The sequence below is a fragment of the Primulina tabacum genome, chromosome 2 (assembly GCF_025594145.1).
Source record: "Primulina tabacum isolate GXHZ01 chromosome 2, ASM2559414v2, whole genome shotgun sequence".
Classification (NCBI taxonomy): Eukaryota; Viridiplantae; Streptophyta; class Magnoliopsida; order Lamiales; family Gesneriaceae; genus Primulina; species Primulina tabacum.
The window spans coordinates 35,771,026-35,795,964 of NC_134551.1; the positions used below are offsets into that span (position 1 = coordinate 35,771,026).

The 24,939-nt window shown below is 39.9% G+C and overlaps 1 protein-coding gene across 1 annotated transcript; it reads left to right on the top strand.

The window, feature by feature from the left end:
• The first annotated feature begins 22,742 nt into the window (after positions 1–22,742).
• On the top strand, positions 22,743–24,896 carry LOC142531761 (small ribosomal subunit protein eS8-like). The gene is made up of 5 exons (XM_075638017.1): positions 22,743–22,887; positions 22,963–23,035; positions 23,683–24,010; positions 24,160–24,332; positions 24,650–24,896. The coding sequence occupies exons 1-5, from the start codon at positions 22,884–22,886 to the stop codon at positions 24,729–24,731; spliced, it is 660 nt and encodes a 219-aa protein (XP_075494132.1). The 5' UTR covers positions 22,743–22,883; the 3' UTR covers positions 24,732–24,896.
• The last annotated feature ends 43 nt before the right edge of the window (positions 24,897–24,939 follow it).

Consider the following 24,939-nt stretch of genomic DNA (forward strand, 5'->3'; position numbering starts at 1 on the left):
TCATTAATCATCATTCATCGTTCATCATACATCATTTCTTTTAGTGAATTCAGTTCATTAGTGGTGACTATCGTACATCATTCATCATTTACGATGGATCCATCATACATAGAACCGCGGTAACCGGCTACTGTCGGACCTATCCACTGTGCCTAGGCCTCATCATCATCATTTACATATACGTCTTAAGCATTTACATATACTCCGATAGCCACAACTAATTTCCATCATTCAAAGATCATCATCATCAATTATCAAAATTATGCACATGCATAAAATTTTCTTAAAATCAAGCAAGCATCGTATATTACAGAAATTCATAAAAATCATGATCATGACGCATAAAAATTTAAAAACATGATAAAATGTGCTCAGGGCGCTTCCAGGACTAAAATCTCACCCTAGGTGCAAAATAACCATTTTGCCCCTAGAAACCCAAAATGATCGTTTTACCCCCGGGCCTCTAAATTTCGACCCGATTCTTAACAAACTCCTTAAAATATCCCAAAACATATTTAAAAGTATTTCTTAGATGTAAACTCGAACCTGTTTCAAAACTTAATCGAAGTGTTTTAAAATTTGGACCGGAGCCCCGGTTTTAACCCGAATCGACTCGAAACTTAACCAAACTTTTTCCAACTTTTTACCACACCTTATAAAAATTTAAAAGATCCTAAAAACCTCAAATCAGTCCCTTAGACATTCGAACAATTCCCTGAACGGCTGCTGGAAATTCCAGCAAGTCACCAACCGAAACCCTATTGCGCCGAACTCGCATTTTAACCTTCCTAGACCGAACCATCGAGGACAAGTCACGACTCCGCTTTTTCTTGACCACCCTAGGACTCCTCTGGATCCAATGAACTCACGGCCCCATCCCCATGCAGCCTACACACTGAACATGCAAGCTAGGAATCAAAATCACCCCAACCGCAAACTCCCTTGCACTAAGCTCACTCGTGCAGCCCTAGGGGCCAGACCAGCGGTGTTAGGGCCCTCCTAGGTCATGGTTTGGACCCATCAGAGACAGTTCCAAGGCCTGGAATCATCCCGTCACCGCCAACTTTCCTCCCACTGCCCGATCTCCCCGACGCCACCCAAGAAGCCATCGATCCGGACGCTTCCTCACACCCTCGGCCACCTACGACTCCAGCAAATATACCACTAGAATCCTCAACGTAAAATACCCCTTAACACAATGATCTTGCAGCCCCTTACACAAAATACAAGAAAAACGTGAGTATAATACAATACAATGCAAGATTCATGTCAAGTTGAAGCAAAACACCACCACATGAAAGATCTTTAAATTTTCGAATACACACAATAATTCCAGCATATAATGGCGTGTATAAAGAGAAAATGGGAGGTACAAGCGTTCCTTGATGTAATTTACGCAAGAAGATCGAAGAAACGAGCGTCGGGGAATTGCCGGAGGAACTTTTCTTGAAGGAACAAGCTTGTCCGAAGCCTTGCTGCTATTTTCCTCTGAAAGTGATGAAGGGAAGGCTACTGGAGGTGAGTGGTGTCGGCTGATGAGAGTGTTTTAGGTTTAGGGATGCTTCGGAGATAATTAAATAGTTAATTACAAGATAGAGATAATTAATGAGTTGTTAATTAAGTATTATTAAGAAATAGATAATTCGGGATCAAGCTGTTGAGATCCACCGAATTTAAAAAGGGATAAACCGACCTACTTCAGATTACATTATCTCGAGAAATCCAACTATACAAATGAGATTCTGACACGTGGCAGATAAGATTGATTTGGATTCACTGAAATAGTCCGGATGCAGCCTATAAATGGAAGCTGATTCTTTTTTTCCTACACCGCATTCTTCAGAGAGAGTTCTAGTTATATCTTAGGTTTTCTAGTCAGTTTCTAGGGCACTTTGATATCGGGAAGTTTCGGAGCTAGTGTTGACTCGAGGAGGGGTCGGTGATCTGAGATCGAGACATCATCAGCGGGCTGACGACGGACGCATGTATAATCCTAAAGCCTTAAATAGTGATTTAAGGATCATTAGGGAGAACTTGTTGCATGTTTGATTTGGTTTGATAGTGATTTCATTATGTTGGTATTGTCTAGGTTCAGAGCTTTCTGTCAGATTGTTTTAGTGAGGTACGTGATATACTAACTGAGATATCCAAGCGTAATATACACACTTATATGCTGCATATTTATCTGTTGCATGATACATGTTTTACTGCTTTGGCATATTATGCATGACATATCATGTTGAGCCTGATATATTTTGAGATATACCTCGTTTGTTGGGGCCGCTCAGCCCTATTCTGTATTATGGACGATGGGGCATCGAGAGCTACAGTGTCCGACGGGACCCGCGGGCTCTGATGACCTGGACATTGTAGGTCCACGTCTTGATGATGAGTGTGGGAGCCAAAACATGCCTAGGGCATATCGGAGACTACACACTCAGGCGTCTCTAGACTGAGCATGAGATTCTTGATTTGATCCTTGATATCCGAGCATATTGCATTTTGCATGCATCATATCAGTTTGTATACTCGCACATTCTCGTATTGGGCGATTGTCGCTCACGTCGTTGTTTTCATCTTGGGCACCCCATTCCACGGGGCAGGTCTTAGGTTGGACGGTTCGGACGACCAGGGCAGTGGCTAGAGCAGCTGGGTTTCAGTGGTGATCCAGTAGAGGTTTTATGTGCTGTATCGTTTTCTCGTTTTGGGTTATGTTTTCGTTATGATTATATTAATGTTTAAGACTGCTGTTATTGTTTTGTTTTCGTTTGGGTTGTAAGATGATTAAGTATTTGGTTTCCGCTGTTTAATTGTTGTTATTAAGTTTAAGTTTGCATGTTTATTAGTCTGTTTAGTAGTGGCTCGGGTAAGGGCGCTACATTTGTTGGTATCAGAGCATGCAAAGATTTTTGGAACATTAGTAATTCTGTTTTGAGGATTTAGAGGTTGATTTTAGTTTTCTTTCAAATGTCAGGAGATGGAAGCTGTAGAACCCGTAAGTCAGTAGACGTATAAGCCGTGCATAATTCTAGATTTTTAAATTTAATTGACTTCATTGCATGATTATTTTAAATGCATTTATTTGAAGTTAATTATTTTATTATTTCAGTTCAGTAGTTTGATTTTTAGCATTTCAGTTATTTCAGTGAGGCCGGACCGGAGTTGGAGTTTTGAGATAGAATTTAAGATTCGAGAAATATTTCCAGAAGTTAATTTAGCTAGCAACCAAGTTCATTTAAGTTAGAAAGGGAGGTTTGAGGATTTAATTTAATTATTTGAGGTGATTAAGAAATGAACTCATTTAAGTTATTAAATTAAGGGGTTAGCTCACTAAAATTATTTAAAGGATTAGTAAGGCTTTCAAGGATTATTAGTTGACTAGATAACCAACATTTCCCCTTTATTTTATTATGCATTTTTCGGCCACCCTTAGTTGCTAGAAGATTCATTTTCCAACTCATCAACTTTGACCAATTCTTTGCATGTAATTAGTAGGATAATTCTAGGATTTTTGGGAGCACAATTTAATTAATTAATGGACATATCCTAGACTAGAAAACAAGCTAATATTCGGCCACCTCATCCCCAAGTAGACTTGATATCAAACAACAATTCAAATTTCAAAGGAGAGTGGACTTAGTCTTGATTCATTCCTTATATCTTGCACCCTTTCTCCTCACCTTCCTAACCATTTTTCCCCCTCTCTTTTCTTTCGAAATCTGAGTGAAATTTTAAGCTGAGAACCGTGGGAATCCAGTAGGAAAATAAGGGAGAGAAATCGAGAGCAAGAAAGGTAGACAAGAAGCGCTCCACCTCCTCCGTGCCGCGTCGTCGTCGTTTCGTTCGTTTTCTTTCGAAACGAAACCAGGCATGTCTAGATCTCTTTCAAACCTCAATTAAGTCATATTATTAATTATTTTTCAGTACATGATCAGATTTTATCATTTCAAAAACCGAAATTTTCAGCAAAACAAGAAAGAAAATTCTGCACAGATTTTTATCGACTTCCATGCTTCACGATTGGTATGTTTTGTTTCGATTTCAGGGATGGATCGTTCCAGGGGCTCGAGGCTTCATATAGACATGTACTAGGACATGTTAGGGCCATGATAGATCGTGAGTTTCAGTTCCATACATGCTGGAATGAGCACATGACAGCAACCTCCCCATTAGTGCAGAATGTTGTTCGAAAAATTCAGTTTCTTGTCATGGAGGAAGGATCTGATCTTGGCTGCCCCAAGGGCCTATAGCCATGGTTGGATCACTTCCCTAGAATGTCTAAGACGTGAATAAGTTGCCCTTTTGGTGGCTTGGTCCATGGTTCATCGGTTTTTAATAAAAACGTCAAAACAGCCCCTATACCCCTTCGGCTTCTTCATTTGTTCAGCTTTTGGTTCGTTCTTTTGTTGCTTGGTATGGATCTTGGTTGGCCTATGGCCCTTAGCCACGGTTCATATCATGCTCCTAGATGTCTAGATCGTGCCATGGTCAATCAAATGGCCACTGGAATGACGCAAGACATCGATCATAGCATAAACACTACACACGCATTCAAGATGCTCTCGGTTGGACCCTTCGGTTGAGTTATGGTGTGATGCGGATTGTGGCTGGCCTAGGGCCCTTAGCCATGGTTCAAATCATTCCTTGGGATGTTGGTAAGAGTCTCTGGTCGGTGGTTCACTCCCCTAATGGCCGATAGTCTCGAAACCAACGCAAGTCTTGTAGTTGCGCAGCTGCTGGAAATTACAGCAAGTTGCTGTGTCGGTTCAGAGGCTCGTTCGAGTTCTTGGTTGGCTTTTAGCCCATGGCCTTGGACTGGACAGTGCCTCATTGAGTTAGGAAGGTCATGTTTTTGACCGTTTGTCATTTGGATCATTTTGAGGTCGTACGAGAATTTACGGTGCAATGTGCCAAATTGACTCTCGAAAGAGCGTTTCGTGTTTTGGCCTCCATTCCACCTAGATTTCGACCATATCATTTTAGGAACATTATTTTATGATTTTTCAGCGTATTTTAATCATGACTATATGTCGTTTCAGTGTCGGTTCTGGTTGGCTCGGAGTCATGATTAAATGCGAAGTCATTAGGCGTCATAGTCGCATCTTTTGAACGTAAATTGCATAGTTGGTCAAGTTTAAGCTATTGCATAATTTTCATGGCATAGTTAGGTTGCAGCGATCCTGGGAACGATCCAATCCAATCCAGTTGGTAAAATTACGGGACATTTTCATTATGCCAGTTAATTATTTTACGTGCATTAAATAGAAAATGATTATTTTTGAGATTTATGCGATATGGCTTGTGGTTCATTCACTATGTGGGAGTGTTATTTTATACGGTCGCCAGTGACCGATCAGTACCACCCGGTCGCCAGTGACCGGCCAGCTCAGTTCAGTTTCAGCCTCCCCGGTAGCCAGTTACCGATCAGTTCAGCTTAGTGCAGTGGCCACAGGCGTAAAACATAATCTCAACAGAAAATTTTACCAGATATTTCAGTACAGGCTCCAAGGAGCAAATATTTTTACAGTGATTTCCAGTTCAATTATGCACGTATTATAATTGCTCAGTACAGATTATTTTCAGTATGCCTCAGGACAGGATATGTTAACTCATGCATATTTTAATTCAGATTTTTACTCGTTACCTGTGATATATGCATGCCGAGTCTTTAGGCTCACTAGACTTGATTGTTGTAGGTACTTATGAGGCCAGGGCCGAGGGCGGGGACCAGTGAGCCAGCTTAGGTCGGCAGTAGTGGCACCCGAGGACCTCAGAGCAGCAGTTGTTATTTTTTTCGCAAACAATTTTATCAGTCGTTGGATATTTTTAAATCGTTGTTGTTGGCAAAACTTTAATTTTCTTCCGCTGCAATATTTTGAAATATTGAACTTGATTCACCAGTGATTTTATGAATGAGGCCATTTAAGTTCTTTTAAAAAGTAAATTTTTAATTTTCCGCAAATTTTCAAGAAAGGAGTTTTAGGCCCTTCACAGTTGGTATCAGAGCCAGGTTCTGTATAGGGTTTCACTACTACTGACCGCGAGAAGCTCACGAATCCACGCCTTTGGTCTGTAAGTTTTTCAGTTTAGCATTTTGTTCAGCATTTTAGTTAAAGCATGAATTAGTTTGTCAGCATGCTTCCAGATTTTCAGTATTTCAGAGTTCATTTAAAATAAATTATGGAATTATGCATGTTAGTTACGTATGGGTTATGTTGGAACAGTATGCCCCCTAGACGCATTTTAGGGCGCAACAGAGAGGAATAGCCTCGCCGAGAAGACAGGGAGGAGCGTAGACCAGAGGGAGACCTACCACCTCCTCCACCGCCCCCACCGGACATGAGTGCCCAGATGTTAGCTGGGATGGCACAGTTCTTCGCACAGTTTGCGGGGAGCAATGCCGCAGCCGTAGCCGCAGCCGCAGCCAGGCCGACAGGGCCCGAGGCTGTGTATGAGCGATTCATGAAGATGCGCCCGAAGAAATTCTCTGGGGCATCTGACCCCATGGTTCCCGAGGGATGGATCAAATCCCTCGAGGTTATCTTCGATTTTATGGAGCTGGGGGACGCAGACCGAGTCCGATGTGCCACCTACCTGTTCACTGGAGACGCCCGCTTATGGTGGGAAGGAGCTTCAGTAGCCCTGACATTGGCTACACTTTCTTGGACCCGCTTTACGGAGGTTTTCTACTCCAAGTATTTTGCTGAGGAGGTTCGCACCAGGCTGACCACCGAGTTCATGAGTCTGAGACAGGGGGATATGTCGGTTACGGAGTTTATCCGTAAGTTCGAGAGGGGCTGTCACTTTGTGCCCCTGATAGCGAATGATGCCAGAGCCAAGCTGATGCACTTCCTGGTGGGCTTACGGCCGATCTTGCGCCGGGATGTTAGGGTATCTGACCCTGCTACTTATGAGGTTGCCGTCTCCAAGGCCTTAGCCGCAGAGCAGGATCTGCGGGATATCGAGAGGGATCGCCAGGGCAAGCGCCCAGTCCAGGCACCGCACCGGCCTCCTCCTCATCAACATCAGCAGCAGAATAAGAGGCCTTTTCATGGACCGCCCAGGAACCGAGACCAGCAGCAGCAGCAGCAGCAGCGGGGCCCCGAGGACTCAGGAGCACCCAGTCTGTCCCAGGTGATCACGTCGCCATCCTGGAGCATGTATGGCTGGCTCAGGAAAGTGTTTTAAGTGTGGCAGTCCAGACCACATATTGCTGCAGTGCCCTCAGAGGAATCTGCCTACCCAAGGCAGAGTTTTTGCTCTCCATGCCGCGGAAACCAACCCGGAGACTATGTTGTTGACAGGGAGAATTTTTATATCTGGTTCCGCTACCAACGCCTTGATAGATTCAGGGGCCGCTCACTCGTTTATTTCGGAGGTCTTTGCTAACTTCCTCAAGATCCAGACCATTGGGCTAGATACAGCCTTTTCAGTAGTATTGCCGTCAGGCGAGGAGATGGCAGCTACCAATGTTATCCGAGATATAGACCTTGAGTTGCACGGTAATCTTGTTTATGCGGATCTGATTGTGCTACCGATGCCGGAATTTGACATCATCCTAGGGATGGACTGGCTATTGAGGAACAGAGTGTTGATAGACTTCCAGCGGAGATCTGTTCTTGTCCGACCGCCTGGAATGGAGCAGTTCTTATTTGAGCCGGATAGGTACTTTCCTTTACCGCGCATTATTCCTTATGTTCAGGCTAGGAAGCTCATGCATAGAGGGTGTCGGGCATTTCTAGCAACCTTTTTATCTGTCCCCGAGGAACCCAGCCAGTCAGCCTCAGATGTTCCGGTTGTCAGAGATTTCTTAGACGTTTTTCCCGAAGACGTCTCTGGTATGCCACCAGAGAGAGAGGTGGAGTTTTCCATTGAGCTTATGCCAGGTACGGCTCCGATATCCAAAGCGCCGTACCGACTAGCACCGACAGAGATGGCAGAGCTTAAGAAGCAGATCCAGGAACTTCTCGACAAGGAGTTCATTCGCCCGAGCTTTTCTCAATGGGGCGCGCCGGTCTTATTTGTGAAAAAGAAGGATGGCATGATGAGGCTTTGCATTGACTACCGGGAGTTGAACAGGGTTACAGTGAAGAATAAATACCCACTGCCGAGGATTGAGGATCTGTTTGACCAGTTGCAGGGAGCTTCGATTTTCTCCAAGATAGATCTGCGTTCTGGTTATCACCAGTTGAGGGTGAGAGGTGCTGATGTTTCGAAGACAGCTTTCAGGACTCGTTATGGTCACTACGAGTTCCTTGTGATGCCGTTCGGTCTGACGAATGCGCCAGCGATCTTCATGGATCTCATGAATCGCGTATTTCAGCCGTACCTCGACCAGTTTGTGATAGTGTTCATAGATGACATTCTCGTCTACTCCAAGAATCGGGAGGAGCACAGCAGGCATCTGACCACAGTATTGCAGACATTGCAGAAGCACAAATTATTCGCAAAGTTCAGTAAGTGCGAATTCTGGTTAGAGAAGGTGGCGTTCTTGGGCCACATTGTTTCTAGCAGTGGTATTGAGGTAGACCCCGCAAAAGTTGTAGCAGTCAGAGATTGGGTTGTGCCTCAGAATGCATCCGAGATCCGCAGTTTCCTTGGGCTAGCAGGATATTACAGAAAATTCATCCAAGGATTTTCCTCTATCGCCGTTCCACTCACAGCACTGACAAAGAAAAATGTGAAGTTTGTGTGGAGCGAGGAGTGTCAGAAGAGCTTCGATACTTTGAAGCAAGCTCTTATTTCAGCACCAGTTTTGGCCATGCCATCAGGGCCCGGCGAGTTTGTCCTTTATACCGATGCTTCGAAGCTTGGTTTAGGTGCAGTTTTGATGCAGCATGGGAGAGTGATAGCGTATGCTTCTCGACAGCTGAAAATCCACGAGAAGAATTACCCTACCCATGATCTGGAGTTAGCGGCCGTAGTTTTTGCTTTGAAGATTTGGAGGCACTATCTGTATGGAGAGAAGTGCCAGATCTTTACCGACCATAAGAGCCTCAAGTATTTCTTTACGCAGAAGGAGCTGAACATGCGTCAGAGGCGTTGGTTGGAGCTTGTGAAAGACTACGATTGTGACATTAGCTACCACCCGGGTAAAACTAATGTAGTTGCGGATGCTTTGAGCAGGAAAGTCGCAGTGATGGCACATTTGACGATTCAGAAACCTCTTCAGATTGAGATGCAGAAGTTCGATCTTGAGACTTATCCGCGAGGTAGAGTTCCTCGTTTATCTACCTTGACTATCCAGTCCTCTCTTATTGACCGTATTCGCAGCAGTCAGGCAGCAGATGAGCAGTTGGCACAGTGGAAGAAGAGAGATGAAGCCAAGGGCAGTGTTTTGTATTCAGTCAGCGACGGTATTGTGAGATACCGAGATAGGATATGGGTTCCTAGCAGTGATTATATCCGAGCAGACATCTTATCAGAGGCCCATACGTCCCCGTACTCCATTCACCCTGGGAGTACGAAGATGTACAAAGATCTGCAGCTATTGTATTGGTGGCCAGGAATGAAGAAGGACATCAGGCGTTTTGTATCCGAGTGCCTGACTTGCCAGTTAGTGAAGGCCGAGCATCAGAGACCAGCAGGTTTGCTCAAGCCTCTCCCTATTCCCGAGTGGAAGTGGGAGAATGTTACCATGGACTTTGTGACCGGATTGCCGAGGTCAGCCAGAGGATCGAATGCTATCTGGGTGATTGTAGATCGTCTTACCAAATCAGCGCACTTCTTGCCTATTAAGACGACTTTCACCATGGTTTAATATGCAGAGCTGTATATCCGAGAGATAGTCCGACTCCATGGTATTCCAGTTTCTATCGTATCCGACAGAGATCCCAGATTCACTTCCTCGTTTTGGAAGAGTTTGCATTCGACTATGGGTACGTAGTTGCTGTTTAGCACAGCTTTCCATCCGCAGACAGATGGACAGTCGGAGCGAGTTATTCAGATCTTAGAGGATCTTCTCCGTGCTTGCGTCATTGATTTCTCTGGGAGTTGGGAGTCGAACTTACCATTGGTAGAGTTCACCTATAACAACAGTTTCCAGTCGTCTATAGGTATGGCTCCGTATGAGGCGCTGTATGGCCGCAAGTGTAGATCTCCTGTTCATTGGGATGAAGTAGGAGAGAGAGCAGAGTTGGGTCCAGAGATTGTTCAGCAGGCAGCAGATGTAGTAGTCAAGATCCGTGATAGAATGAGGACTGCTCAGAGTCGACAGAAGAGTTATGCCGATCAGCGGAGGAGAGAGTTAGAGTTTGCAGTGGGCGATCATGTCTTCGTGAAAGTGGCACCTATGAAGGGTGTCATGAGATTTGGCAAGAAAGGGAAGCTCAGTCCGAGATTCATTGGACCGTTTGAGATCCTTGACAGAGTTGGGACGCTTGCTTATCGTGTGGCTCTTCCGCCAAATCTGGCCGGAGTACACAATGTCTTTCACGTCTCCATGCTGAGGAAGTATATGGCAAATCCTTCGCATGTGCTGAATTTCGAGCCGTTGCAGCTTAGTCCGAACTTATCTTATGAGGAGAGACCCGTGCAGATCCTAGACAGACAGGAGAAGAAACTTCGGGACAAGTTGGTTAAGCGAGTCAAAGTCAAATGGCTCAACCATTCAGAGGAGGAAGCTACGTGGGAGTCTGAGCCGGAGATGAGAAGTCGATACCCTGAGTTATTCGGTGAGTTCTAATTTCGAGGACGAAATTTATTTAAGGGGGGAAGGATTGTAGAACCCGTAAGTCAGTAGACGTATAAGCCGTGCATAATTCTAGATTTTTAAATTTAATTGACTTCATTGCATGATTATTTTAAATGCATTTATTTGAAGTTAATTATTTTATTATTTCAGTTCAGTAGTTTGATTTTTAGCATTTCAGTTATTTCAGTGAGGCCGGACCGGAGTTGGAGTTTTGAGATAGAATTTAAGATTCGAGAAATATTTCCAGAAGTTAATTTAGCTAGCAACCAAGTTCATTTAAGTTAGAAAGGGAGGTTTGAGGATTTAATTTAATTATTTGAGGTGATTAAGAAATGAACTCATTTAAGTTATTAAATTAAGGGGTTAGCTCACTAAAATTATTTAAAGGATTAGTAAGGCTTTCAAGGATTATTAGTTGACTAGATAACCAACATTTCCCCTTTATTTTATTATGCATTTTTCGGCCACCCTTAGTTGCTAGAAGATTCATTTTCCAACTCATCAACTTTGACCAATTCTTTGCATGTAATTAGTAGGATAATTCTAGGATTTTTGGGAGCACAATTTAATTAATTAATGGACATATCCTAGACTAGAAAACAAGCTAATATTCGGCCACCTCATCCCCAAGTAGACTTGATATCAAACAACAATTCAAATTTCAAAGGAGAGTGGACTTAGTCTTGATTCATTCCTTATATCTTGCACCCTTTCTCCTCACCTTCCTAACCATTTTTCCCCCTCTCTTTTCTTTCGAAATCTGAGTGAAATTTTAAGCTGAGAACCGTGGGAATCCAGTAGGAAAATAAGGGAGAGAAATCGAGAGCAAGAAAGGTAGACAAGAAGCGCTCCACCTCCTCCGTGCCGCGTCGTCGTCGTTTCGTTCGTTTTCTTTCGAAACGAAACCAGGCATGTCTAGATCTCTTTCAAACCTCAATCAAGTCATATTATTAATTATTTTTCAGTACATGATCAGATTTTATCATTTCAAAAACCGAAATTTTCAGCAAAACAAGAAAGAAAATTCTGCACAGATTTTTATCGACTTCCATGCTTCACGATTGGTATGTTTTGTTTCGATTTCAGGGATGGATCGTTCCAGGGGCTCGAGGCTTCATATAGACATGTACTAGGACATGTTAGGGCCATGATAGATCGTGAGTTTCAGTTCCATACATGCTGGAACGAGCACATGACAGCAACCTCCCCATTAGTGCAGAATGTTGTTCGAAAAATTCAGTTTCTTGTCATGGAGGAAGGATCTGATCTTGGCTGCCCCAAGGGCCTATAGCCATGGTTGGATCACTTCCCTAGCATGTCTAAGACGTGACTAAGTTGCCCTTTTGGTGGCTTGGTCCATGGTTCATCGGTTTTTAATAAAAACGTCAAAACAGCCCCTATACCCCTTCGGCTTCTTCATTTGTTCAGCTTTTGGTTCGTTCTTTTGTTGCTTGGTATGGATCTTGGTTGGCCTATGGCCCTTAGCCACGGTTCATATCATGCTCCTAGATGTCTAGATCGTGCCATGGTCAATCAAATGGCCACTGGAATGACGCAAGACATCGATCATAGCATAAACACTACACACGCATTCAAGATGCTCTCGGTTGGACCCTTCGGTTGAGTTATGGTGTGATGCGGATTGTGGCTGGCCTAGGGCCCTTAGCCATGGTTCAAATCATTCCTTGGGATGTTGGTAAGAGTCTCTGGTCGGTGGTTCACTCTTCTAATGGCCGATAGTCTCGAAACCAACGCAAGTCTTGTAGTTGCGCAGCTGCTGGAAATTACAGCAAGTTGCTGTGTCGGTTCAGAGGCTCGTTCGAGTTCTTGGTTGGCTTTTAGCCCATGGCCTTGGACTGGACAGTGCCTCATTGAGTTAGGAAGGTCATGTTTTTGACCGTTCATCATTTGGATCATTTTTGAGGTCGTACGAGAATTTACGGTGCAATGTGCCAAATTGACTCTCGAAAGAGCGTTTCGTGTTTTGGCCTCCATTCCACCTAGATTTCGACCCTATCATTTTAGGAACATTATTTTATGATTTTTCAGCGTATTTTAATCATGACTATACGTCGGTTCAGTGTCGGTTCAGGTTGGCTCGGAGTCATGATTAAATGCGAAGTCATTAGGCGTTATAGTCGCATCTTTTGAACGTAAATTGCATAGTTGGTCAAGTTTAAGCTATTGCATAATTTTCATGGCATAGTTAGGTTGCAGCGAGCCTGGGAACGATCCAATCCAATCCAGTTGGTAAAATTACGGGACATTTTCATTATGCCAGTTAATTATTTTACGTGCATTAAATAGAAAATGATTATTTTGAGATTTATGCGATATGGCTTGTGGTTCATTCACTATGTGGGAGTGTTATTTTATACGGTCGCCAGTGACCGATCAGTTCAGTATGGTACCACCCGGTCGCCAGTGACCGGCCAGGTCAGTTCAGTTTCAGCCTCCCCGGTAGCCAGTTACCGATCAGTTCAGCTTAGTGCAGTGGCCACAGGCGTAAAACATAATCTCAACAGAAAATTTTACCAGATATTTCAGTACAGGCTCCAAGGAGCAAATATTTTTACAGTGATTTCCAGTTCAATTATGCACGTATTATAATTGCTCAGTACAGATTATTTTCAGTATGCCTCAGGACAGGATATGTTATCTCATGCATATTTTAATTCAGATTTTTACTCGTTACCTGTGATATATGCATGCTGAGTCTTTAGGCTCACTAGACTTGATTGTTGTAGGTACTGATGAGGCCAGGGCCGAGGGCGGGGACCAGTGAGCCAGCTTAGATCGGCAGTAGTGGCACCCGAGGACCTCAGAGCAGCAGTTGTTATTTTTTTCGCAAACAATTTTATCAGTCGTTGGATATTTTTAAATCGTTGTTGTTGGCAAAACTTTAATTTTCTTCCGCTGCAATATTTTGAAATATTGAACTTGATTCACCAGTGATTTTATGAATGAGGCCATTTAAGTTCTTTTAAAAAGAAAATTTTTAATTTTCCGCAAATTTTCAAGAAAGAAGTTTTAGGCCCTTCACAGAAGCAGTCACGGTAGTGTGGGACATGGCCGTTATGGCGACGATGAGGCTGGCCGAGAACATCGTCGTAGAGATCGTGACGGAAGGCGTCACCGAGATCATGATGAAAGGAGGCATAGGAATCGTGTCAACATTATGGATTTCATGAAGATTGGACCTCCACCGTTGACCAAAGATGAGAATGCTGATGTTGCTGAAGCTTAGGTCGATATCTTGGAGAAGTGTTGAGTTGGGCACGACCGGAATCAGCTCAAGAGATAAGAAGTTTTCTAGGTTTGGCAGGTTATTACTAGAGATTCATCTCAGGACTTTCTCAGATTGCCAAACCATTGACACAACTGATGTGTAACAATGTGCAGTTCGAATGGACACATGATTGTGAAAATAGTTCCAATGAACTGCGTCAATGTTTGACAACTGCACCAGCTTTAGCTCTGCCATCTGGATCAGGAGGGTACATTGTTTACACTGATGCATCACTTCAAGGACTTGGGTGTGTTTTAACCCAGAATGGTCATGTGATTGCATATGCATCCAGACAATTGAAGAAGCATGAAGAGAATTATCCAGTTCATGATCTGGAATTGGCAGCGATTGTGTTTGCTTTGAAGATCTGGCGACATTATCTATACGGAGAGAGATTTGAGATCTTTACAGATCACAAGAGTTTGAAGTATATCTTCACTCAAGCAGAGTTGAATATGCGCCAAAGAAGATGGATGGATTTGTTAAAGGATTATGATTGCGAAATCAAGTATCATCCAGGATCAGCGAATCTTACAGCTGATGCTCTTAGTCGCAAGGTGAGATTATCTGCACTTCAGACAAGTTTCATATCAAGTGTAATCCAAGATTGTTGTTCTCTAGGATTTCACTTCCGTCATAAGAAAGGAATGGAACACATTCGAGTAACGAGCATTTTATCTGAACCGACGTTGTATGCCAAAATCAGAGAAGCTCAGTTTTCTGACCTGAAAATGAAAAAGTTAGCAAGGTTAGCTAATGGAGACAACACATCTGGCTTTGCGTCCCAAACAGATGGAACCTTGTGTCTGTCAGGAAGAATCGTAGTTCCAGAAGATTCTAAATTGAGAGACGAGATTTTATCTCAAGCTCATAGGAGTAAGTTGAGTATTCACCCTGGAAGCATGAAAATGTATAAGGATTTGAAGACCAAGTTTTGGTGGAAAGGTATGAAGAAAAGTGTTTATCAGTTTGTAGCCAAGTGTTTGGTTTGTCAGCAAGTAAAAGCAGAATATCGACAACCAGGAGGATTACTTCAGAATCTTCCTATCCCTGAGTGGAAGTGGGAGCATGTAACGATGGATTTTGTCACCCACTTGCCGCTGTCTTCTAAGAATTGTGATGCAATTTGGGTTGTTGTGGACCGACTGACTAAGTCAGCACATTTCATTCCGTATAATCGGAAATATAGTTTTGATCGCATGGCAAGACTATACATCCAAGAGATTCTTAAATATCATGGTGTGCCAACAAGTATAGTTAGTGATAGAGATCCACGCTTTACCTCAAGGTTCTGGGGAAGTTTTCAAAAAGCGTTGGGAACGACATTGAGTCTGAGTACTGCCTATCATCCAGAGACCGATGGTCAGTCTGATAGGACTATTCAGACACTTGAGGACATGTTGCGTGCTTGTGCTTTGGATTTTGGACCAGCATGGCATGATCATCTGCCGCTAGTGGAGTTTGCATATAACAATAGCTACCACAGCAGCATTGGTATGGCTCCGTTCGAAGCATTGTATGGTAGACGTTGTCGTACTCCTTTGTTTTGGGACGAAGTAGGAGAACGACAAGTGCAAGGACCTGAATTAGTGCAACAAGCGATTGACGTAGTGGAATTGATCAAGAAGATAATTAAAACTGCACAAGATCGTCAATCGAGTTACGCAAATACCAAGCGTAGACCTCTACAATTTAAGTCAGGGGAAAAAGTTTTCCTTAAAGTTTCACCATTCCGCAGGGTGATGAGAATTGGAAAGGGAAAATTAACCCCAAGATTCATCGGACCTTTTGAGATCTTGGAATGCGTTGGAAATTTGGCGTATCGATTGGCTTTACCGCCATATCTGTCCAGCATTCATAATGTCTTTCATGTATCGTTGCTACGAAGGTATGTAGCAGATGAATCGCACGTTCTTGGTCCGACAGATGTTCAACTTGAAGAAGACTTGACTTATGTCGAGCAGCCGCTTTTAATCCTGGGTAGGAAAGAGAAAAAGCTCAGGAACAAGACCATTTCTCTTGTTCTAGTGCAATGGCAATGTTGAGGTACTGCAGAAGCGACTTGGGAGTTAGAGAGTCGTATGCGCTCAGATTATCCACATTTGTTTTGCGTTGTATTTTATTCAGTTGTATTGTACTTCAGTTTTGATTTCGAGGATGAAATCTTTGTAAGGAGGAAGGATGTAATGACCCGAATCCTTGTTTTGAATGAAGCATTAATTAAGAGATAATTAATGAGTTGTTAATTAAGTATTATTAAGGCATTGATAATTCGGGATCAAGCTGTTGGGATCCACCGAATTTAAAAAGGGATAAACCGATCTACTTCAGATTACATTATCTGGAGAAATCAAACTAGACAAATGAGATTCTGACACGTGGCAGATAAGATTGATTCAGATTTTCTGAAATAGTCCAGATGCAGCCTATAAATGGAATCCGATTCTTTGTTTCCTACACCGCATTCTTCAGAGAGAGTTCTAGATATATATTAGGTTTTCTAGCCAGTTTCTAGGGCACTTTGGTGTCGGAAAGTTTCGGAGCAAGTGTCGACTCGAGGAGGGGTCGGTGATCTGAGATCGAGACATCATCAGCGGGCTGACGACGGACGCATGTATAATCCTAAAGCCTTAAATAGTGATTTAAGGATCATTAGGGAGAACTTGTAGCATGTTTGATCTGGTTTAATAGTGATTTCATTATGTTGGTATTGTCTAGGTTCAGAGCTTTTTGTCAGATTGTTTTGGTGAGGTACGTGATGTACTGACTGAAATATTCAAGCGTAGTATACACACTTATATGATGCATATTTATCTGTTGCATGATACATGTTTTACTACTTTGGCATATTATGCATGATATATCATGTTGAGCCTGATATCTTTTGAGATATACCTCGTTTGTTGGGGCCGCTCAGCCCTATTCTGTATTGTGGACGATGGGAATCGAGAACTACATTGTCCGACGGGACCCGCGGGCTCTGATGGCCTGGACATTGTAGATCCACGTCTTGATGATGAGTGTGGGAGCCAAAACATGCCTAGGGCATATCAGAGACTACACACTCATGCGCCTCTAGACTGAGCATGAGATTATTGACTTGATCCTTGATATCCGAGCATATTGCATTTTGCATGCATCATATCAGTTTGTATACTCGTACATTCTCGTATTGGGCGATCGTCGCTCACATCCTTGTTTTCATCTTGGGCACCCCATTCCACGGGGCAGGTCTTAGGTTGGACGGTTCGGACGACCAGGGCAGTGGCTAGAGCAGCTGGGTTTCAGTGGTGATCCAGTAGAGGTTTTATGAGGTGTATCGTTTTCTCGTTTTAGGTTATGTTTTCGTTATGGTTGTATTAATGTTTAAGACTGCTGTTATGGTTTTGTTTTCGTATGGGTTGTAAGATGATTAAGTATTTGGTTTTCGCTGTTTAATTGTTGTTATTAAGTTTAAGTTTGCAAGTTTATTAGTCTGTTTAGTAGTGGCTCGGATAAGAGCGCTTCACCACCAAGCTTAAAAATAGGCCCATCAAGCCCAAACACACTCCCGGAAAATATTTCGTTTAGGTAAGTTTTTGAAAATATTGTCCGAGCTCTCAAAAAGTCCCCCGATTCGATAAAATTTGTGTACCGAACAAAAATATGCTCTGGAGGGTAAAAACACCCAACAAAGCCTATTTCTTGAAAAATACATTTAAAACATCATATATTAATTAATAAAAATTAATCATGTAATTAAAATAATTTTCCTGATAATTTTCCGGTCTCCGTTCCTCGCTCGAGCGCGAAATGCAGCTTTTAAAAAATCCTAATGCATGAACTTTTAAAATATCATGAAATAATTTCTATCATGCAATAATTATGCATAAAATACATACAAATAATTAAACACGTAATAAATAAACCCTAGATTTCATGCATTCAGGTTACGTGAATTAAATTCCTGGACCTTACATAATGCCTTTGAAAAGTGAAGATAATTCAGGAATACCATTTGAGTTGACAGGTCGACAGTTTCCCATAAGACTTAGTTTTGCTCTGACAATAAACAAAGCACAAGGTCAAACAATCCCAAATATTGGCATATTTTTGCGTAACCATGTATTCAGCCACGATCAGCTATATGTGGCACTTTCAAGAGAAGTCTCACAAAATTCTACAAAAAATTTGGTAAAAGACAGGAATTTAGAGCGTCAATATGGTGTATTCACAAGAAATGAGGTTTTCAAAGACGTATTGCTACCTAATATAGAATGATAAAGTGTAAGTAAGTCAAATCTACTTATTGTAATTTTTTAAAAAAACATTATGTACAAATAGTAAAAAATAATCGTAAAATACGTGCTACATGTTTCAACGTTAGAATTTGGGGGATGCTGATAAATTCCATTATATATGTTCAACCACAGTTAGCTATATGTCGCACTATATATTATGTCCATGTATTTATCTCTGTTCATGATTCCCTATTTCTCATCTTCTATCTTATCACGTCTCCCGAATAATTAATTTTGGCATGGGTACTAAACTTTCTATATTTTTGAATCAAATTTAAACAGTACTTGAGTAGTGCCTAATGGATTAACATATTATTTATGATTTTTTTTTGTTTTTTTAAGTTGAATTTTTTGCTGATTATGAATTGCATGTGTGTTTTTTTTCTCAAAAACTAAAGGATACTGGTTGCAGACAAAGTATTTGTAGAAATGACATATTCAATTCAATGGATCATATCTACTTGCCCGCATCTTCATCTGGTTTGTTTTTAACAATGAATAAGTTTATGGTCTATGATTTATTATGTTGCTTTATATTAGTGATCATATTAAATTCGTTTGTTTGTTTTTATCTTGCAGGTGAGATAATGTATTTATTACGAGCTTCAAGGTCTTATGATCTAATCTCTCGCATATTCTCAACAGATTCACTAAATCATTATGAAAGGGCTTCTTAGACATTGTTTTATTATAATCTTTACAGACAAATTTATATTTTGGTTGGTATATTTTAAACTCAAATGTTTCCAGATCTAGCATAGTTCCGATGTCAAAATCTGAACTTTTATATGCCACATTTGCATCTTTACTGCTCTGATATATTTGAATCTTTGTTGCATATGTATTTAAATATGAAGATTAATACATGGAGAACGCGTATGATGGAGCGAAAATAGTGTCATAAATAGCCAACGCCACAGGTTTTTAAAATTCTTTGCATTATAGTAATAAACTTGACATTAACATGGATTTACAAATTTATTATTTTCATTGTTCTATTTACTTAATTTGTTAATTTCTATTTCAACTTAAGAGAAACATATTATGTGTATTCGGATCATGATTTAATTGTAACGAAGTTAATTTTATAATTGTTTGTCTTAACTTTACATTCCTCCACTATTGCTACAATTTGTATTGTTCATCTTTGTCAAGTGATCTACTTACAATATTTCTATTTTTTTGGCAAATAAAAGGAGTTTGCCAATTACTACTTTATTTGCCATGTATTTAGCGAAATACTTGCAATAGTTTACATTTTGTTTAGTCATATCAATTTTTTATATCGCGTTTTAATAGTTTGTTATATTTATTTTGTATGTTTATGTTATACTATTGTATGATTCGATAAAATGAATATTTTTTATTACGCTAGAGCAGAGTGGGTTTAGCTTATGCATAAAATGCTTAAAAATAACTACAACATTAATTGTTTTTTGTTCTATTTATTAGCTGAATGTAGAAGACAAATTTTAGGTTTTATATTCAATAAATTTTTGTTTGATGATATTCTCATATTTTTTGGACAATCTTTTGACTATTTGTTAACTTCTTTTGCATTGAAGTTTATCATTATTTCACATGAGATAATATTACTGCTTCAAAAAAATATTAATTTTATGATCAACACCCATGTGATGTAACAAATTGAGTTTGACATATTTATTTAAGCTTTGGAATCCCTTATCTTTCATGGATCAAATACAAAATGTTTTCGTGTCATGGTTTTGTAATATCATGAATATTTAATATATTAATCTCGTACGTGTGTCTCGGTGACTAGTATAAATTAAAGAATATAAAGAAGAATTTTCATGAAACATGATGAATTCAAGAAAGCACCGGAGTCAGAGAACGAACCCACCCCACCTTTTCTCTACCTGTATATTTTAGCATTTGTATTTGTATATTTTCTACAATAGAAAACTGTAGCGGAATAAATGTTATCATATAACGTAATTGAAATAGTAAAACAAAATAAAAAAACAAATAACAAAAAAACCACAATCGATTAACTATAGCAACACGTACCTTTCGAAGCATGTGCCTTTCGACAGTGGAGATCAACGAGGATCGAAGAAGCCTCTGAAAAGCACAGCCTCTGAAATCTTGATGCGATTATAGATTTCGGAGAGAAGAAGCCTTCGAAAGTTGTGGCTGTGGCACTAGATGTTCAACCATTAAGCGATTGTGGGTCTAGTTCTTCGGAGTGGATTTCAAATAAACGGTGTAATGGGTGAATTTTATATTTAGAGAAAATAAAGGTCAATTCCATTGGACAAATAGATGGATTTAGAAATACAAAATCCATTGGGCATTCAATAAATTATATGGGATTTAGACTATCGATTTCAAACCCAAACCAGCTCTACCAAACATGACCTAAGTTATTTTGGTTTAATCGAAACCGAGTAATTCTCCCATAGATCCTACTATACATGTCAAAACGGGCTGACAGGGCGGGCCAGCCCGCAACCCCCCGCAACCCACCGCAACCCGCCATTAGGCGGGGCGGGGCGGGCCATTTTGGCGGGCCTCTAAATGGCCAACCCAGCCCAACCCACCTTGGGCCGCGGGCTAGGCGGGCCAACCCGCTTATTATTTTTTTTAAAAAAAATACTAAACAGTATTAAAATAAATATAGAAGAAAAATATATTTCAATCAAATATTTTCATAAAAAACTTAAAAACATTGAAATAAGACATTGAAAGCATACAACAATCAACATAATACATAAAAAAAATAAAGTGTTTATTCTAATTCACACAAGATTTCATCGTACACATGTACTAAAAATTAACTCATGTAATATTATGTTTTCAATAATACAGATAATTACTTTATTTACTATATTATTTTGATAATTCTGGATTAGTTCGAGTTAAACATTAAAAAAAGGGAGGGGACTGAAGAGTATAACATCTTCAAAAAAAAATAGAAGCATATAGATTTTACCAAAGTAATTGAAGTTAGGCACATGAGAAAAAATAAGGAAGAAATAGGAATTTTTATATAAAATTTAAAAATATAAAATTCTACCCTAATTTGGCGGGCCAGCCCGCAACCCAAACGGGCTCAACCCATTTGGCCTGCAACCCAAACGGGCTCAACCCGTTTGGCCCACCTCCAAACGGGCTGCTATTTTATCAACTCAACCCGCTCAATTTTATGGCGGGGCGGGCCGACCCGACGGGCCTGACCCAATTTGACAAGCCTAGATCCTACATCTATCTATATGAAGAAGTAATTATGTCACGAAGGGGATTCTTATTTATACAAATGATATTTCGAATTTGGAACGAGCATGAAGAAATAACGGTACTTCTTTATCTTTTGAGTTGTTCTGCCGTATCGGTCGCTCAAGATCTTTGGTCTCTACCCGAACACGATGAAAAAACGGAATCACTTCCTATGGACACTTTGAGAATGATTCGCATCTAGTTCATGACCTATTAGAAGTAGAATGCGATGTGGTGGGATTTTCAAGAACAGAAAAATATTGCAGTTCGTTTGATAATGATCGAGTTCCATTGCTTTAGCGAATTTTATTATATAAAATATATACAAGGATGTCTTAAAAACGACTGCTCACGTGATTTGCTCACACCTAGCGACGATGGCTTGCCGACTCACCTTTCAGATAACAATAATGATGTAAAATAAATACTATATAAACGAATAATACGCGGGCTCGATGTTAAAGAATGTTAGAAACGATAAGAGAGGTGTATTGATTTTAGATTTTTAATAACTTTTATGAACTTTAAAAGTCTAGATATATTCAATATAAATTTTTATATACTCTATAAAAGTTTAGTGATATTCAATTAAATTTTTGTACAGTTTTAAAAAGTAATGTAATATACCAATATTCAAACTTAACTATAAAAGCTGTTCAAAAGTATACAAATATTAAAAATATCAATAGATTTTTTATGACTCAATGTAATTTTATTAAGTACAAGAACTAAAGTCTAAATTATAACTATAAAATGTTAATTTCTTTTTTTGATTTGACCTGAATATTTGGTGAATATTTAATTATAAAATATCTTATAACTCACAAATTCACTTTCATTTCTATAAAAAAAAACAATATCAATAAAACACTAACCAATTCATTCTTTTCTCAAAGATATATTTTTAGACTTTTAAAAATAATTTTTTTATTACTAAAATTGATTCTAATCAAAATTATTAACATCTTTTATTTATTTTTCGAGTTTTGGTCACAAAACCTCACGAAATTTAATATTATATTTATTGAAGTTAAAACAAAATCATAATTAAAAATGATAATATCTATAAAGTTTTATGAAATATTTATAAATGTCAATAAAAATCGTGAAAAATAAATTTACAAAATCATGTGAAAATATTTTGCAAAAATAAATCTGTTATTTAAAAAAATAATTGTCTACGACGAATGCACCTAAAATGAGCCAACGTCGTCATAACGGGAGTAGCAATAAGGATATATTGGTAATATAACGTGTCTAGGGTTTTGAGCAACCTCGATAAAGCCCAAACCATTTCCCTTGCTTGTTCTTTACCTCGCCGTTTTCGTCTCTGCACTCTGCCGGGGATCCATCGTCACCGCAGGGCCTCTCGTCGGCAATCATGGGTATTCTACTACATTAATTTGGATGTATTCTGTATTTATTTTACGAGAAAGTGACTGAAATCTTGTTTTCCTTAGGTATTTCACGGGATTCTATGCACAAGAGGCGTGCCACTGGAGGAAAGAAGAAGGCTTGGAGAAAGAAGCGAAAGTAATTCTTTTTCCTATTTTTCCATATGAAATCTCCCGTTTTTCCTACCTTTTCTTATCGATGATCACTAATATAATTTTTTTTTATCTGTACCTGGTTCTGTGCAATTCACTACGTACTCGATTGAGTCTTGTGTAAATTTTTTTCCTGTTCAAATGCATTGGTTTAGCCTTGTGTAGACTACATTTCTATTTTCGTCTAGTTAATTCCTTCGTTCGATTTTCTGTTAATTTTAGTCCACAAATTAACTAGTTTACGTGTGTTTGATCATCTTGAAGAAGAAAATATTTTATCTTTGCGCCTGTTACGAATTGGTTTCATTTCATCCGACAGATCTTCTCGCTCGTGTTGATTGTTGGATGAGCATTCTTAGCTCTTCTCATTCCAATTTTCTGTGTTAATTGAGCTGTTTTAGAATTTGATATATTCTATGTTATTTTTTGGTATGCTCTATCTTTGTTTTTGTTACATGATTCACAATCACAATGTGCTTTTCTGGTTATTATATACCCATTCTCAAGTTCAGTTTTATCTGTTTTCTGTAGAAGTAATGCCATTTTTATAAAGGTTGCACTTTTGTTTGATTTTCTGCTTACTTTTCATCCACAAGTTGACTGGTTTATTTGTGTTGAATTTTCGTTAATCAGGTATGAACTCGGAAGACAACCAGCAAATACAAAGATTTCGAGTGACAAGACCGTACGCCGCGTGAGGGTTCGAGGGGGTAATGTAAAGTGGCGTGCTTTAAGGCTGGACACTGGAAACTACTCATGGGGTAGCGAAGCTGTGACAAGAAAGACTCGTATTCTGGATGTTGCTTATAATGCATCAAACAATGAGTTGGTCAGGACCAAAACCTTGGTGAAGAGTGCTATTATCCAAGTGGATGCTGCACCATTCAAACAGTGGTATCTCCAGCATTATGGAATTGATATTGGTCGCAAGAAGAAGACTGCTGCAAAGGCTGAAGCAGAGGTATCAACAAGTCATAATTTCATCTGTCGATTTCAATAGGCTGGGATTTGATGTGTTATCAATAAAAAATGTTCTGCAGGAAAATATGTGTTCACTTTGCAAAATTTAGGAATCAAATTATTGATAAATATTGTTTAATTGGGCTTTAGGAGACCGAGCCCGCTATTGTTGAAGAGGTAAAGAAGAGCAATAATGTACTGAGAAAACTTGCAAAGCGTCGGGCTGATCGCAAGATTGACCCACATCTCGAGGAACAATTCGGTGGTGGCCGTTTGTTGGCTGCAATCTCCTCACGTCCTGGCCAGTGTGGGAGAGCAGATGGGTATGTGTTGTACTTTCGTGGTTTTATCTTGGGTCTCCAATTCACACATGCGGAAAATGTTTAATAAAATTTTGATTGCACCAAGAACTGGCATCAATCTTTCTTAATGTTACAAGAGTTGTTCATGATTCAATTTTTGTGAAAACTAATTTACAATCACGAGTTTCTATTACATGTCCAATTGTCCATAATCCTCTGTAGTCGAAGTTCATGTTTTCGATTGGACTACTTTGTTTGATCTTTAATCACCAAATGTGTGTGCCGATTGCACAACTTATTCAATTTTTTTGTTCTGACTTAATTTTTATCTTCGTTAGATATATTTTGGAGGGTAAGGAATTGGAATTTTACATGAAGAAAATCCAGAGGAAGAAAGGAAAGGGTGCTGGTGGTGCTTAAATTGCATCAGATCTCCTTTGAACTTTCCATTCCCGAACTTCTTATTTATCTATTTGGTTCTCTTTTGCAATGGATTGAACTAAAGTTTACTGCAGTTTTCTAGAGTTGTGTCGAACATTTCAGTTTCCATACCTGAATTATGAGAATTTTGTTGATTTTCTCTTCTTTTGCTTGTCGCTGCAATCTTTTGGCTGCTATGATTAGTAAA